Below are 17,682 nucleotides of genomic sequence, written 5' to 3'. Positions count from 1 at the left end.
TTTTTAAACTAATTACACCTAATCTAATCCCCCTAATAAAATAAAAATCCCCCCAAAATAATAAAAATCCCTACCCTATACTAAATTACAAATAGCCCTTAAAAGGGCCTTTTGCGGGGCATTGCCCCTAAGTAATCAGCTCTTTAACCTGAAAAAAAAGTACAATACCCCCCCAACATTAAAACCTACCACCAACACACCCAACCCTACTCTAAAACACACCCAAAACCCCCTTAATATCAGCCAATAGGATTTTTCCTACCTTAATTCCGATTGGCTAATAGAATTCTATCAGCCAATCAGAATTAAAGGGACGCCATCTTGGATGACGTCATTTAAAGGAACTGTCAATCAGTCGTTGGATGTCGTTGGAAGAGGATGCTCCGCGTCGGATGTCTTGAAGATGGACCTGCTCCGCGCCGGATGGATGAAGATAGAATAAGGTAGGAAAATTCTGATTGGCTGATGGAATCAGCCAATCAGAATCAAGTTCAATCCGATTGGCTGATTCAATCAGCCAATCAGATTGAGCTCACATTCTTTTGGCTGTTCCGATCAGCCAATAGAATGCGAGCTCAATCTGATTGGCTGATCGGATCAGCCAATCGGATTGAACTTGATTCTGATTGGCTGATTCCATCAGCCAATCAGAATTTTCCTACCTTAATTCCGATTGGCTGATAGAATCCTATCAGCCAATCAGAATTCGAGGGACGCCATCTTGGATGACGTCCCTTAAAGGAACCGTAATTCGTCGGGAAGTCATCGTCGGAAGAAGATGGGTCCGCGGTGGAGGTCTTCAAGATGGAGCCGGTCCTCATCGGATGAAGATAGAAGATGCCGCTTGGAAGATGATGGTTGTCGGTCCGTATCTACTCTTCTTCCCGGATAGGATGAAGACTTTGGAGCCTCTTCTGGACATCTTCAGCCGTCGGATGATGGATGTCTAGCCCCCGCTTGGGCTTAGATGAAGATTTTGGAGCCAGGACCGATCGGTGATACCCGGTGAGGTGAAGATAAGGTAGGAAGATCTTCAGGGGCTTAGTGTTAGGTTTATTTAAGGGGGGTTTGGGTTAGATTAGGGGTATGTGGGTGGTGGGTTGTAATGTGGGGGGGTAGTGTATGTTTTTTTTTACAGGCAAAAGAGCTGAATTCTTTGGGGCATGCCACGCAAAGGGAACTGTTCAGGGCTGGTAAGGTAAAAGAGCTTTGAACTTTTGTAATTTAGAATAGGGTAGGGCATTTTTTATTTTGGGGGGCTTTGTTATTTTATTAAGGGGCTTAGAGTAGGTGTAATTAGTTTAAAATTGTTGTAATATTTTTCTTATGTTTGTAAATATTTTTTTATTTTTTGTAACTTAGTTCTTTTTTATTTTTTGTACTTTAGTTAGTTTATTTCATTGTAGTTATTTGTAGGTATTGTATTTAATTAATTTATTGATAGTGTAGTGTTAGGTTTAAGTGTAGGTAATTGTAGGTATTGTATTTAATTAATTTATTGATAGTGTAGTGTTAGGTTTAATTGTAACTTAGGTTAGGATGTATTTTACAGGTAATTTTGTAATTATTTTAACTATTTTAGCTATTAAATAGTTCTTAACTATTTAATAGCTATTGTACCTGGTTAAAATAAATACAAAGTTACCTGTAAAATAAATATTAATCCTAAAATAGCTATAATATAATTATAATTTATATTGTAGCTATATTAGGATTTATTTTACAGGTAAGTATTTAGCTTTAAATAGGAATAATTTATTTAATAAGAGTTAATTAATTTTGTTAGATTTAAATTATATTTAACTTAGGTGGTGTTAGTGTTAGGGTTAGACTTAGCTTTAGGGGTTAATACATTTATTAGAATAGCGGCGAGATTCGGTCGGCAGATTAGGGGTTAATAATTGAAGTTAGGTGTCGGCGATGTTAGGGAGAGCAGATTAGGGGTTAATAAATATAATATAGGGGTCGGCGGTGTTAGAGGCAGCAGATTAGGGGTACATAGCTATAATGTAGGTGGCGGCTCTTTGCGGTCAGCAGATTAGGGGTTAATTATTGTAGGTATTTGGCTGCGACGTTGTGGGGGGCAGGTTAGGGGTTAATAAATATAATATAGGGGTCGGCGATGTTAGGGCAGCAGATTAGGGGTACATAGCTATAATGTAGCTGGCGGCGGCGTGCGGACGGCAGATTAGGGGTTAATAAGTGTAGGTAGCTGGCGGCGACGTTATGGGGGGCAGATTAGGGGTTAATAAATATAGGGGTCGGCGGTCTTAGGGGCAGCAGATTAGGGGTACATAAGGATAACGTAGGTGGCGGTCGGCAGATTAGGGGTTAAAAAAATGTAATCGAGTGTCGGCGATGTGGGGGGGCCTCGGTTTAGGGGTACATAGGTAGTTTATGGGTGTTAGTGTACTTTAGGGCACAGCAGTTAAGAGCTTTATGAACCGGCGTTAGCCCAGAAAGCTCTTAACTACTGACTTTTTTCTGCGACTGGAGTTTTGTCGTTAGATTTCTAACGCTCACTTCAGCCACGACTCTAAATACCGGAGTTAGAAAGATCCCATTGAAAAGATAGGATACGCAATTGACGTAAGGGGATCTGCGGTATGGAAAAGTCGCGGCTGAAAAGTGAGCATTAGACCCTTTTTTGACTGACTCCAAATACCGGCGGTAGCCTAAAACCAGCGTTAGGAGCCTTTAACGCTGGTTTTCACGGCTACCGCCAAACTCCAAATCTAGGCCTATGTTCTATTTATTCATAATGACATATTTCTATATATGATGTTATTTTAGTAATATATATGTCTATACCTAGATAGATAGATAGATAGATAGATAGATAGATAGATAGATAGATAGATAGATAGATAGATAGATAGATAGATAGATATAGGATATACATTTATCTTTGTGAAGAACATTGAAATGTGAAATATTTGCATTAAATACATAGTTAAACACTTTACTAAACATGAATATTGCATAAATATGATTTTACATGTTTTCATCTACTTAAAGGGACGGTCTACATGGGTTTGCAAGCACCTTGTTTGGGATTGTTGTGCTGTGGGCATCCCCAACGCCGTCCTGTGCCACCTCATGCAGGGCAAAAGTGATTACAGTATTCTGGGGAAAATGTATTTGTTCAGCAGACCTAACATGGCCGCCAAACTCCTCCTCCCTCCTTCTTCCTCCTTCTTGTGGGTTTGTTGCACCCAGCAGTGTGTGTAAATGGACTGAGACACTCGGGCAGACACATTGCACATGCACAAAACTACAGCACTCATCATGAATTTTACAAGTGAAAGCCTGATCATTGGATGCTGCTACACAATAGAAGCACCAAAGGATTCTCTGGCAGGAGTTTGCTGCCATCCTACAACTGTTATGGGAAAGTATTTTTTTAAAATACTTTTGTCTTTTGCCCTGCATGAGGTGGCACAAGACGGAGTAGGGTGCCTGCAGCCCAATAATCCCAAACAAGGTGCTTGCAAACCTGTGTAGAATGTCCCTTTAACTGTAAAGTGCTCCAATGCACTTCTATATGTATACATATGAATTTATGTGTTTATATGTGTATACATGTCTAATAAAAAAACATAAATAATCTTTGAGCCTTTATACCTATTTAATGCATTTTTTTTAATATTTTTTATTAGGCAGTGTTATTATAAGTGTAACTGTACTTTTTAATGCATTTTTGATGCGTTGTGTGACAGTTTTTTAACTAACAGAACAGTTTATCAGAGGTCTGAAGTCACTCTATCCTGGCGTGTGTTATATTAAATTGCGCTCAATTGGTCATTTTTACTTTCAACCTGTAAAACGCTCCTTCTGAAGCATGTATTCAACGCACCACTCGTAATCTAGTCAATATATAGAAATATGTATTAATGAAATATTCCTCTATGTCAAAAACACTGGAATGTAAAATATTCGTATTTTGTGTCAAGTAAGTGCACTTCGGGGCAATACGTTAACGTGGTCGTGATATTCAGACTTCTGCTTTTTGCACATGCTGGGCTAGCGCTCGTGCGATAACTTTACTTTCCAATGGTAACATACACGCTACCAAACACATGCAAAAATCCTCGGTCTAGAGGAGATAACGCAGGAGCCATAAATAGCAATCCAGTCAATCCAGTCTGAGTAAGCAGTAGACTGTTAGATATTAATATGCTAATGCAATGCCTTCTTTTTTTACAACACAATTTAAAGCCAGATCAAAGGGTTTACTAAGTTAAATAGCCTTTAGAAGGCAGCATTATGCCTTTATTATTATTTTAAGGAATACTAAACCCCAAAAGATTATTTCATGATGCAAACAGAACGTATCATTTAAAAAAAACTTCCAGTTTACTTCTATTATCAAACTTGCTTTGTTCTCATTTGTTATTCATGTTGTGTTTTGTTGAAGAGATACTTAGGTAGGTTTCTGGAGCACTACATGATATAGTCCGACCTTCTAGTGTTCTTGTATTCTTTAAAAACTGCTGCCACTGCTTCAGACACATGCACGCTCCTGAGCTTACAACAAAAGATAACAATAGAAAAAAAAAAATTTGATGAAAGAAGTAAATTAGAAAATTTGTTTAAAATTGCATGTACAATCTGAATCATAAAAGATTGTGGTTTCATATCCCTTTAAGGTAGTTGTATACATAACAACTGTGCTTGCTGACTTTTTAGCTGCCCCTTATAAGTGGACCTGTTTTGTGTTTTACTTTATTCAATAAACTGCAACATTACTGAAAAGACAGAAAAGGAAATCATTTCCATCCTAACACCTCCAACCTACTTCCTTGTTACAAATAGAAATGGATATAAAACAGTCTGTTTTAATATTGTATTAAAAAAGCACTAAGCAGTGGATTATACTTAATCATTCAGTAGATTATACTTAATCATCGCATTATGTATTATTCATCATTTTAAGAGAATTTACATTTCATTTATTTTTTTGTTTAATTTGTGTAAGGGTCCATTACTTCCTGTCACTGCCCCACAAGGGGGCTGTGGTCTTTCCAGGAAAGCAAATGAGAAGCTTTTCCTTTGTAGCATTGCTAGGAGAAATATGCTCTACCTGCAGTCAGTTTATTACCCATGCTCAGTAGAGGAATTCTAATGCAAAAATTATTTTACAGTATTATTTAAGTTCTACACAAGATAACGTAACTAAGGTGGTGCTTAAAGGCACACAATAGCCCAAAAAAGAAAAAAATAATTATTTTTTATATTTATATATATATATATATATATATATATATATATATATATATATATATATATATATATATATATATATATATATATATATATATATATACAGACAATATATGTAGGGGAAAGACCTATAAAAGTCCCAACTATAACAATTTAATAAATGAGTAGGATTTTCTGCAATCACTCAGGCAGCTCTCTTAACCAGTCCTGGAATCACTGCATACTGAAAAACAGGAACAATGGAGAAGAAGCACCTCATAGAGTAATAACGTCTTCCATAGAGAAGAAGCAATCAATTAAAGGTGCAAATCACGGGTAATATTTCCTTTAATGATCACCTGACTACATAAATTCTTTGCACAGGGGAAAAAACAAGTAATTTATCCCTTAGTTTATTTGACAGATTAGTCCCTGAAAACCTTTAACATTTTCACAAGTTCATTGCTGTCTGCTCTGCATTATTTACCCCATGCAAAGAAAGATACAGAGACAATCACTTGTACAAAGCAGTTTCCCTTACCTGCAGTTGGGTGATGAGAAAGGACTTGAGGTCTCTCGTCATTTGAGATGCAGAGCAGTGTGTGACATCATTTTGCTGTGTGATCATGTCACATACACCTCATATGAAAAAGGATGCTCCCACTATTCAAAAGGGAGTTTTTTGTCCTTATAGCTGTCAAGTGATCATCACTAGGCAATAATAAAAGTTTAGCATTTTATTATTATTAGGAATTTGTAGAGCGCCAACAGATTCTGCAGCGCTGTAAACATAGTCGGTGTACAGGATAGCTTTTGTAGGGGTCAAGTGGGTAGAGGGCACAGCCGAGAGTTTCACTGTTGTAGTCGGCTCTTATGAAGCGATCTGTAAACAGCTGGGCCCATAGGCTTACATTCTAAGGGGTTCAAGGGGAAAGCAGTGGAGTTAGGAAAGGTTAGTGTTGGTTGTATGCATCCCTAAATAGTAAAGTTTTTAGGGAGCGCTTGAAGCTGTTAAAACTAGGCGAGAGTCTTATGGAGCGAGGCAGGAAATTCCACAAGATGGGGCCAGTCTGGAGAAGTCCTGTAAACGGGAATGTGAGGAAGTAACAAGAGAGGAGGAGAGGAGGAGATCCTGAGCTGATCGAAGGGGACGGGAGAGAGAGTATCTAGAGACAAGTTCTGAGATGTAGGGGGGAGCAGTGCAATTGAGAGCTTTATATGTCAGGGTGAGGATTTTATGTTTAATCCTAGAGGCAAGAGGAAGCCAGTGAAGGGATTGGCAGAGAGGTGAAGCAGATGAAGAGCGACGAGTAAGGAAGATGAGCCTGGCAGAGGCATTCATAATGGATTGTAAAGGAGCTATGCGGCAGCTAGGTAGACCAGAGAGGATGGAGTTGCAGTAGTCGAGGCGGGAAGGATGAGAGAGTGGATTAAAATCTTTGTTGTATCTTGTGTAAGGAAATGTCTAATTTTAGCGATGTTTTTAAGGTGGAAGCGGCAGGCTTTAGCCAAAGAATGAATGTGAGGAGTGAAGGTAAGATCTGAGTCAAGTGTGACCCCAAGACATCGGGGTAGGGGTAATAATGGAATTATCAACAGTTATAGAAATTTTGAGGGTGGAGACAATGGAAGAAGGGGGAAAAATAAGGAGTTCATTTTTGGAGAGATTTAGCTTAAGGTAGTGAGAGGACATCCAAGATGAGATGTGAGAAAGACAGTTAGTGACACGGGTTAGTAAGGAAGGAGGTAGGTCTGGTGCAGAGAGGTAGATTTGGGTGTCATCGGCATACAAATGGTATTGAAACCCATGGGACTTTATTAAGGAACCTAGTGACGACGTGTAGATTGAAAAGAGAAGGGGATCAAGGACAGAGCCTTGAGGTACCCCAACAGAAAGTGGTAACGGGGCAGAAGTTGCTCCAGAGAAGGCTACACTAAATGTACGGTTAGTCAGATAGGAAGAGAACCACGAGAGAGCTGTGTCACAGATGCCGAAGGATTGGAGGGTTTGGAGCAGAAGAGGGTGGTCAACAGTGTCAAAGGCTGCAGACAGGTCAATTAGGATAAGCAGAGAGAAGTGGCCTTTGGATTTTGCTGTAAGTAGGTCATTGGTAACCTTGACAATTGCTGTCTCTGTAGAGTGATGGGAACGAAATCCAGATTGCAGTGGGTCAAGAAGAGAGTTTAGTGTAAGGAAATGGGATAGATGTGCATAAGCTAGCTTTTCGAGGAGCTTTGAGGCAAGAGGGAGTAGGGAAATAGGGCAGTAGTTGGAAGGGGAGGTTGCATCAAGGGAATGTTTTTTGAGGATAGGTGTGACCAGTGCATATTTTAGAAATGAGGGAAATATACCAGTGCTGAGGGAGAGGTTGAAAATGTGTGTGAGTATGGGGGTGAGGATAGAAGAGAGGGAGGGGAGTAGCTGTGAGGGGATGGGGTCGAGGGGACAGGTAGTGAGGTGGGAGGACAGTATAAGGGCAGAAACTTCATCCTCATTAACAGGGGCAAAAGAGCTGCATTTTTGGATATTTGGGTTTTGGGTGATCGTGAGCTTTTGAGGGGGTGGGAGATTGGAAGTATGTTGAGAGCTGATTTCACTTCTGATGGAGTCAATTTTGTTGTTGAAGTGGCTGGCTAAATCTTGAGCTGAGAGAGAGGTTGTGTTAGGAGGTGGGGGTGGGCGGAGAAGAGTGTTGAACGTGGAGAACAGAAGTTTAGGTTTAGAGGAAAGAGTAGAGATGAGATTAGAAAAATATTGTTGCTTCTAAAGATTAAGGGCAGAATAGTAGGAGTTTAGGATGAACTTGTAGTGAAGATGGTCAGCTAAACTCCGAGATTTCCTCCAATGTCACTCAGCAGTACGGGAGCATCTGCGTAGGTATCGTATCAGAGGAGTATGCCAGGGCTGAGGATGAGAGTGTGGTTTCTGAGCTAAGGTTGGAGGGGGAGGAGTGTCAATGACCGATGTAAGGGTGGAATTATACTGGCAGATAGATTGGTCAGGGCAGGAAAAGGAGGTGATGTATGAGAGGAGAGGTTGGAGAGAGCTAGCGAGCTGATGCAGATCTAGTGACTTAGTGCTTCTGTGAAGTTTGGTGTGAGGGGTAGAGGGAGGGAGAGTTGTAGGTAGGGAAGTGATGTTGCAAGTTAGGAGATGATGGTCAGAGAGAGGAAAGGGAAGTTTGTTAAATTTGAAAGAGTGCATCGAAAGTCAGATCAAGGGAATGACCATCTTTGTGAGTGGGAGAGTCAGTCCATTGTGACAGGCTGAAAGAGGAAGTGAGTTGAAGAAGTTGTTTTGCAGAGGAGGCAGTGGGATTGTCAAGATGGATGTTAAAGTCACCAAGAATGAGGGCAGGGGTGTCTGAGAAAGCGAAATAAGGAAGCCAGGCAGCAAAGTGATCTAAAAATTGAGTTGGGGAGCCAGGGGGGCGGTATATGACTGCAACACGTATAGAGAGGGGAGAAAATAATCTAATCATTTGTGCTTCAAATGAAGAAAATGTGAGTGAAGAGAAGGGCAGGGTGAGATGATTAAGTAAACAGACAATACAATTTGGAGGGGGTTAAAACTGTGACATAAGGCAACTATACATTTTAGAGTTATAGCAAGTATTTTTTTTTTTTTTTATATTTTATTTTTTTATTGAGGAAACATAGCACATTGTTACATACATGGCAAATAAAGGCACAAAGAGCTTCTCAAAAGTTGACAACATGGTAAACACAATACCATACCCATACCCACGCGGTTGTCCTGGCAGCCAATCTTTTCTGTTCCCCATTTGAATTTTTAAAGGTTTGCTGTGTCATAAGGATTGCTAGCTCCACTGGCGGAAGCACATTTTTTGGAAGCGTGGATGACACCAAAGTCTAACTGTGATAGTGTCAGTTGACAGCACGTTAGGATAATTTGGCTTGAATACAATGTCCAGGTAGTCCTCAGAAAAGAATGCAAACATAATAGGACAAAAAGTCTAAACATTTTATACAAAAATTACTCTAATAATATTTACATTTCTGGTCAGGTACCCGGAATCAGGATATGCTTAGTAATCTTTAGTAGACATTCCAGATTACACATAATAAAGTACATAAGTATAGATACTTTTTCTGTTGTGTTTAGGGCCCGAAGAGCCTTTTATTACATATATGGGAGAAAGTGTTAACCGGCTCCTCGGACAGAGCAGAGGCTACGAAACTCTGCCAGAAGGGGGGGAGGGGGGGCAGAGTGGTGAATGCCAGACCCATAATATTATTCTACACATATGTTGATCAGCGCCATGGGCAAAACTATTATAGCTAAGATGGGCATTAGGCAATAGCAACCATAAATGCAATTTACCATTAGGTAGCTAGACATGAAACCTACAAACTCTTATTCATACGTCTCTTTTAGGTCTATACACAAGGTCAGATTACTGATGCAGAACAGTAATGTAGGCAATAGTCTAAAAAACTTATATCTTAGGCTAGCAACTGGTATATAGTTAATAAGTAAGAACTGCTGGTCTCTAGATCCCTACCACTGTTCTAGAATGCAAATAATTAAATAGAACTTCTTAAAGCTTATTGGATTTCTATAGATATAAAATTTACAATAAACATACTCAAATATGAAGAGTTTTACCTTAAAGTCTCCATCATTTCTCTCTGAAAAATAAGAAAGCCTAACAACATAGTATACTAGCATGTCATAGTGCAAGTTTTAAATATTATAGGTTGCATGAATTTGTACAGTCCTGCCGCAGTTGGTAAAATAAAAAGATCGTACTTGATATATATCCCATTGAGAAGATGAGATAAAACAAAATATCCACCTTGGATGCTAATAGCCTGGTATCGCAGATTGGGTCTCTTATGATCCATCATGCTAGGAAGCCGTCATTTAGGGTAATAAGGCCAAAAATGGTCACAGACAAACCAGTTCTATACAAATAGGTTTACCCTACGCCGGTTCTGCCTAAACAGGCTTGTTGCGTGGCTTGTTGATTGGGGAATAGCTCCGCCGGACCAGGCTGCCACAAAGGCCAGTCCGAGAGATTCCTACAGTTGTTTAAATCAGCCCAACACAGAAAGGCGAAGGATTGAGCATCACATGGCAATTAACTAGACATTAGAATTGAGACATTGGGAAAAATCATTACAATAAATGTAGGACTTAATTTTAACAGCCTAAATTTGTGTGCTCAATATACATATACACAGAGAGACTTGGAGTAAAATGACAGAAAATCAGGGAATAGCAGGATTTCAATGCAGGGCCTTAAATCACATACCTGAAAGCAGAAGAGACAGTAGGTTAACTCAACATTCCTTAGCAGATGTCAGTAGGCAATTTGTTAGTTAGTAACCAGAAGTGTGGAGAGTATTGAGTGTAATTCTTGTATAATTCTTCAAAATTAGTGCCTCACTTATAAAATGTTCACTTTGAAAATGTGAACATATGCTATTGTTAAAAAGTGCACTGCCCTGTAAGCAATGCACACGCCCCTGTGCAATGCACTTCCCCAAACTAGTCTGAAATATATACAGGTAGGGCAGTCAGCTGAGTCCATTAAATTTAGTTGATTGCTAATCAAAGACAGTTGGTAAGGTCAATTGGAATGTTAGAATCTGGTCAGGGTGAGATGAGTTAAGTAAACAGACAATACAATTTGGAGGGGGTTAAAACTGTGACATAAGTCAACTATAAATTTTAGAATTATAGCAAGTATTGATAAGGATTGAGCATCACATGGCAATTAACTAGACATTAGAATTGAGACATTGGAAAAAATAATTACAATAAATGCAGGACAATTTTAAAAGCCTAAATTCATGTGCTCAATATACATATACACAGAGAGACTTGGAGTAAAATGACAGAAAAGCAGGGAATAGCAGGATTTCAATGCAGGACCTTAATTCACATAGCAAAAAGAGAGACTTGGAGTAAAATGACAGAAAAGCAGGGAATAGCAGGATTTCAATGCAGTGCCTTAATTCACATACCAAAAAGAGAGACTTGGAGTAAAATGACAGAAAAGCAGGGAATAGCAGGATTTCAATGCAGGACCTTAATTCACATAGCAAAAAGAGAGACTTGGAGTAAAATGACAGAAAAGCAGGGAATAGCAGGATTTCAATGCAGTGCCTTAATTCACATACCAAAAAGACAGACTTGGAGTAAAATGACAGAAAAGCAGGGAATAGCAGGATTTCAATGCAGGGCCTTAATTCACATACCTGAAAGCAGAAGAGACAGTAGGTAAACTTAGCATTCCTTAGCAGATGTCAGTAGGCAGTTTTTTAGTTAGTAACCAGCAGTGTGGAGAGTATTGAGTGTAATTCTTGTATAATTCTTAAAAATTAGTGCCTCACTTATAAAATTTTCACTTTGAAAATGTGAACATATGCTATTGTTAAAAAGTGCACTGCCCTGTAAGCAATGCACACACCCCTGTGCCATTCCCTGTTCATTATAGAAAGGAATGCCGAATATGGCTGCGTTCTGCAGAATTCCACTATTTTTGGTGCCAGACTGCTAAATGTAAAAGTGAAATACAAAAAATATCTGAATTTTAACAGATATTTATTTGTGTGGGGCACGTTTGGACTAATAAGAATTGTGGATTAAAAATTGTTGAATTCTGCAGCTCGCAGTCATATTTGACATTCCTTTCTCTAACGAATAATGAATGCCATCACAATAATATCAATCACCTATGTGTTAATTTCATAAGTTCATAGATATTGTATTTCTCTAAACTAATAAAACTAAATAGGAAATTAGTGTAAAATATATTTCATATTGTGCAATTCTATATAGGATGTATTTTTTTGTATTTTCTGATTTTTTATTTTTTTTATTTTTTTGCTAAGCTACGTAAGTTTGGACATGGATAATGAGTATGCATGCATTGTCAAAACATATATATATATATATATATATATATATATATATATATATATATATATATATATATGTATATAGATAGATAGATAGATAGATAGATAGATAGATAGATAGATAGATAGATATTTGTATGTATAGGAAAGGAAAGTCCAGGCAGAGCTCAAAGCAATACTGTTTATTCCACGATAGTGACAGCAGTGAAAAAAGATATGGATAAAAAGAATGTCAAAGAGGGCTGCAGCTGGGCTAAGTCTAAATTATATATTGCTTAAATTCTCAAAATGTGTTACAACAATGAAAAATCAGAATTGTACATGGTTGTAAAATGTATCTAATATATTTATTTTAAATATTTTATTCCTACAAAAAAAGTAGTTTATTCTAATTTTCAGTTATTACATTTTATTTATTAACATAACTAAAGTATACAAAATTATTAAATTATTGATTCTCAATTACTACACAATATTAAAAAAAAATCACAAAAATGTGTTTGTTTTTTTATTTGTATTTTAAGTTTTTTTCTTTTGCTTATGTAGGTATTTCTGCAATCTGTAGTTATTTTTCTAAGTAGAATAGGGTATAGTTTGTATGGATATTGCACATAAATAGCACTGCCATTGATTTGTAAATGTAATCAGTCACTATTCCAATTAATTATATTTTTATTTTATTTCAGGTGTTCTTTTTGCCAGCGGGGAGAATTGGAAAGTCATGAGGAGATTTACTCTTTCAACATTACGAGATATGGGAATGGGAAAACAATCTCTGGAAGAAAAAGTTAATGAAGAAAGTGATTTCTTAATTCAGAAGATTGAATCTTTTAGTGGTCAGTACATTTTCATCTTTGTTTACACATTTTACAAGATGTTTGAACAGGATATAATTTGTTTGTAATTCTGAAACCTCTATTTCTATTCAAACTGAATCATTTGAATGTCAAATAGTTTATGGCAATAATTATGTACAATAAATGAGTCTATTCACTCATTTGTTTACTTGTTTGAAAACATAGGCATTTTTCAGTTACAGTTTGACTTTTGGATTAAACAATTGTACTGTGATAAAACCTGAATGTACTTTTAGATTGTGAGGGGTGCAAAAATGTTCACCATAATCACATTCTCACTTAGGTATAAAATAATAATTTAATTAGAAGATAATTAGACACCAACATAAAGAGATCATTAATTAGATCATAAACAGTCAATAATTTTAGTGGTAATTAAAAAAGTGTTCAAAACACATCCAAAACATATTTAAATAAAGTATTACACTCATAAATAAAATAGTTATTTACTTAAAAAAATATCAATTAAATATTAATAAAAAAAAGTTTTATAAGGGTTTAAGGGGATATGGTAGGTGACAAGGTGTTCGACTGGAAAGCGCTAATATATATCTTTAAATGTGCATAGATATTTTACAAAAAAATAGTCATATATATAGAGCGAGAGAAATATCTATTAATAAAAATTATGTTTCCTTATATGTGAAGGAATCTAAAGTATTTCTTTTTTTCTTCGGGTTTAGCTCTGTTGGTCTAGTGCAGAGTTGGGTTAGTTCACAATTGATAAATGTTATTTTTTTTAGTAGCCTGTCCCATTAAAGTCTATGGGAAGAAGTAAGCGCAGTCACAATATCTGAAGTCCTGATGCTATCACCCCTGACCTTTCGCTTGTGCTCTAAATTTTACTTTCAACTTTTAATATGTATGCAAGCCCAGGTATGTTAAAATGTAAAACTTTGAGCACAGTTAGCGTGAGAGCAATAAAAATATTTAGGGCGCCCAATGTCCCAATGTCTATATTTTTTAATGTATTTTATTGTGAAAAAAAGATGTCCCCCCCAAAAAAAAACCAACATATTTTGAGTTAATGCTTGTTTGACTTACTACTGTCCGTTCAATAGAACTGTCAGAATTTTCTTTATTCGCCTGTGCACTTGAATCCCAAGAACCGTTGTGTTTTTACTGTTAATTTCACATGAGCAAAAATAAAATTTTTGTTTATTCATTTCCAAATGAATATTTAATTTGAAATGTTTTGCCCAAATGAACTATGTTCATATTTATACATTTATTCATTAAGTTAATAAAAGAATATCAGACACAATATTTCAGATTCGATATTCTTTGCAACCATTTTTTGCACATGACAATATTCAGATAAAAAGTTTTAAGTTAATCTTTTAACATTCTAAACTAATATTATAAAATTCTGATATTTGATATATATTTTTTTCTTTATTCTTTATATAAGTTAAGATATGCAGGGAAATAACAGTAAAATACTTTAAAGCAGTGTGCAATTGGTAATTTACATATGATTTATTTTCAATAATAGGGCAACCATTTGAGATCACCATGAACATGAATGCTGCTGTTGCCAACATAATTGTATCTATATTACTTGATCATCGATATGATTATGAGGATCCTGTATTTCTCAGACTTATGAAAATAACAAATGAAATTGTGAAGCTTTTGGGCCATCCTAGAATTGCAGTAAGTTATTGCCTTGAACTTGATTCTTTTTTTTTTTTAATTTTTATTCAATTCATAATACAAGTCTACAATCAATCATCAGAGATAGGCAGTAATTGAAAACAATACAAAATAAATCAAAAATTGGTTGTCAAGCATTGTTAAAATCAACACAATGTTTTCTCATAAAGAGAGCTCCAGTTCTACAAAATGCCTTAAACATAGATTATATTCTACAATCAAAGGGCACTCTAAACTTTTTTTGTATATGAATTGGGTTTTCATACCTAGTTGTCATAACTAGACATGTAAAAAAACAAAAAAAAACAAAGACACAGAAAAAAAAGAAGGAAAAAGAAACACCTTAGGGGAAAGGCTGCGACCAGCCTAGCCCCCGACTCCTCACCTCACTTCCCTGTCCCCTCCCCCTCTTATCTAGGGCTCCAAAAATTATTTATCGCAATGGCCAACGCAAGAAAAATGGTACCTCTAAAAGGTACAATCAGCTGCATTTGTATCTCCTTGGGGAAGCTAATAATTACGCTCTTCCATTTGTAAAAGAAGCACTTAATTTGAGTTTCTGAGTTTATTGAGGTATCCATTTGTTCCATGATTATTTGATTTTTAAGTTTCTGTTGGAATTCTCTCAAATTAGCATTAATTTGGCGGACATTTTTAATATGGGTTTCTTTTTGGCCATCTATTAAAAAAAACATGATTGTCTATTATTTTTAAATGATTTTGATTAATTTTATTTGACCAATAGTTTATTTTATACCAAAATGTCGTTATTTTAAGGCAGCCCCCAAACAATGATATATATCTGCCTCTAATGCCTTGCATTTGAGGCAATGTGAACCTGACTTGTCCCAAAATATCACCATCTTTATCAAATTTACTTTACCTGTTAGGGTTAGTTTAAATTTAAACTGAAAAAAGACAACAATTCCGGACTTGTAGCCAATGTCAGCAGTGTTTATTCAGCAGGTAGTAGATAGGTATTGCAGCTTTATTCTATCTGACATGTTTCGTGCATGCTCACATGCGCTTCCTCAGAGATTTAAATTTAGTTAAAATTTAGACCAATTTTCCAAATCAGAATTTATTTTAGCAAACTTTGGGGGATAATTAAGCCTGTACCATTCATTGCTATCTTAAGCTTATTTGATTCCTAGATATATAAATACTTCTTTTGCTTCTTTAAACCAAGAACCTTGATATACATTTTTTTGTTTCTTTACCCAGAAAATTTCTGTTTTAGCTGTGTTGACTTTATAGCCCGAAAAGTCGCTAAAATCTCCTGTAGTAGTTGGATTAATAAAGGGATATTTCTTCCAGTATTCAACATTAAAACTGTCTTCCGCATATAGCAACGTTGTAACCTTTCATGTGCCCATTTTGATCCCTTCAATCTCTCTTCTTAAAAAAATAGCTAGGGACTCAAGGGCCAGCTTAAATAAATATAAGGGGACAGAGAACAACCTTGCCTTGATCCTCTGTGTAACTGGAAACTAGGTGAAGGTCGGTCATTAATAATAATAATAATAATAATAGCGGCATTAGGATGTTTATAAATTAAATGAATGAAATTAAAGAAAGGACCCTCGTCTCGAAACCTAGAAAGCACTGTGAACAAGTGATCCCAAGTAAAGGAGTCGAAGGCCTTCTCTGCATCTATTGAGACCATTGCTGCATCTGGTCCCTTTAAAGGGTTCCTTTTTTGCGAGTTTGCCTGGAAGCTGTTCAGTATCAATTGAAATTTCCCTATGTTACATGAAGAGTTTCTACCTGGCATAAAACCTACTTGGTCTTTATGAATAAGGGGTCCAAAACAAGATTCAAGCCTAGTTGCTATAATACTTGTAAGAATATTGTAATCACTATTTAGTAACGAAATTGGCCTATACGAACTGATCTCTTCTCTATCGTTACCTTTTTTTTTAATAAAAGATATTAAAGATGCCGTAAAGTATCTGGAACAAGCCGTACCTTCCACGTTATAATTATTAAATAATTTAACCAATGTTGGTGTAATATCTTCTGAACGGCATTTATAAAGTTCCACCGGTATCTGATCTGATCCAGTGGCTTTATTAGCCGCTGCTCTCCTAATGGCAATATTTACTATTTTAGGGATGCACCGAAATGAAAATTCGGGACCGAAACTGAAACCAAAAATTTAGAATGCCCTTGGCCGAAAACCGAAACCGAAACTGACTTTTTTTTTCAAAAATGATTTTAAAATAGTTTTTTTTTTCTATAATTTTATTATATTAGAGTTTTTAATGAATTTAATGGATCTGAAATAAAAAAAACTACAAGCCAGTAAATAAATAACCATTAACCACACTGAAATTTGACAGAAAAATAACTTTAAAAAGCAATATAAATAAAAATCTGTTAAATCTTTTTTCTGTTATATGTGAATGAGTGAAGAATAATATATTGTTGAATATTTAATATCAATATACATTCTTCATTCAGTTCTATGTAACAGAATCAGATTTAAGAGATTTTCTTTTGGTTTACTAGTTATCCAAATTAAGTATAGTCCTAGAAAACTTTTCTATCCATGCAAAATAGTAAGGGCTAGATAATTAAAACTTGCAAGAAATGGTTTACACTGCAGTATTAATATTTATTGGCAGATCAGGACTACTGCATGTGTGTTAAACAACAAAGGTGGCATGTTCAATGCAGAAATGAATATCCCTTTTTAAAAGTTTATTATTTTGTTCCTTTTTTATATGAACAAAACATTTTTATAAATATGCTTACTATTTAAATTCATATTCTTATTATATAAATCACTGTATATTTATTCTTTGCTACACTCAATTAAACAGTATGTAGGCTGGTTATAAATAATAAAGTATTAATGGGTGTTATGAAGTTGGATAGAGTTTTATTCTGCTGCATTTCTCCATAACAAAATCTGTTCAATACACTAAGTAAAAGCCCTGCTTGCATAACTGTTTACTAGGGATTTAAAACATAGAAGCTTTGTCTATTACTGCAATTATTCAACATTTTGTGGAGGAAGAGTTGCTCCGGTTCAGCAGTTTAGGTCTCTTAGAGACAATGGAGGTTTGATTTA

General features: G+C 36.0%; 1 protein-coding gene across 1 annotated transcript in view; it reads left to right on the top strand.

The window, feature by feature from the left end:
* The window catches only part of LOC128656938 (cytochrome P450 2K6-like), a 400,794-nt gene that overhangs the window by 22,141 nt on the left and 360,971 nt on the right, over positions 1–17,682 (top strand). Inside the window, exons 3-4 of the mRNA XM_053711116.1 lie at positions 12,780–12,929; positions 14,446–14,606. Of these exons, the coding sequence (XP_053567091.1) occupies positions 12,780–12,929; positions 14,446–14,606 (311 nt within the window). The remainder of the gene's footprint in view (positions 1–12,779; positions 12,930–14,445; positions 14,607–17,682) is intronic.

This window comes from Bombina bombina, chromosome 4 (genome assembly GCF_027579735.1).
Source record: "Bombina bombina isolate aBomBom1 chromosome 4, aBomBom1.pri, whole genome shotgun sequence".
NCBI classification, from domain to species: Eukaryota; Metazoa; Chordata; class Amphibia; order Anura; family Bombinatoridae; genus Bombina; species Bombina bombina.
This window is presented reverse-complemented; position numbering and strand designations above follow the sequence as displayed.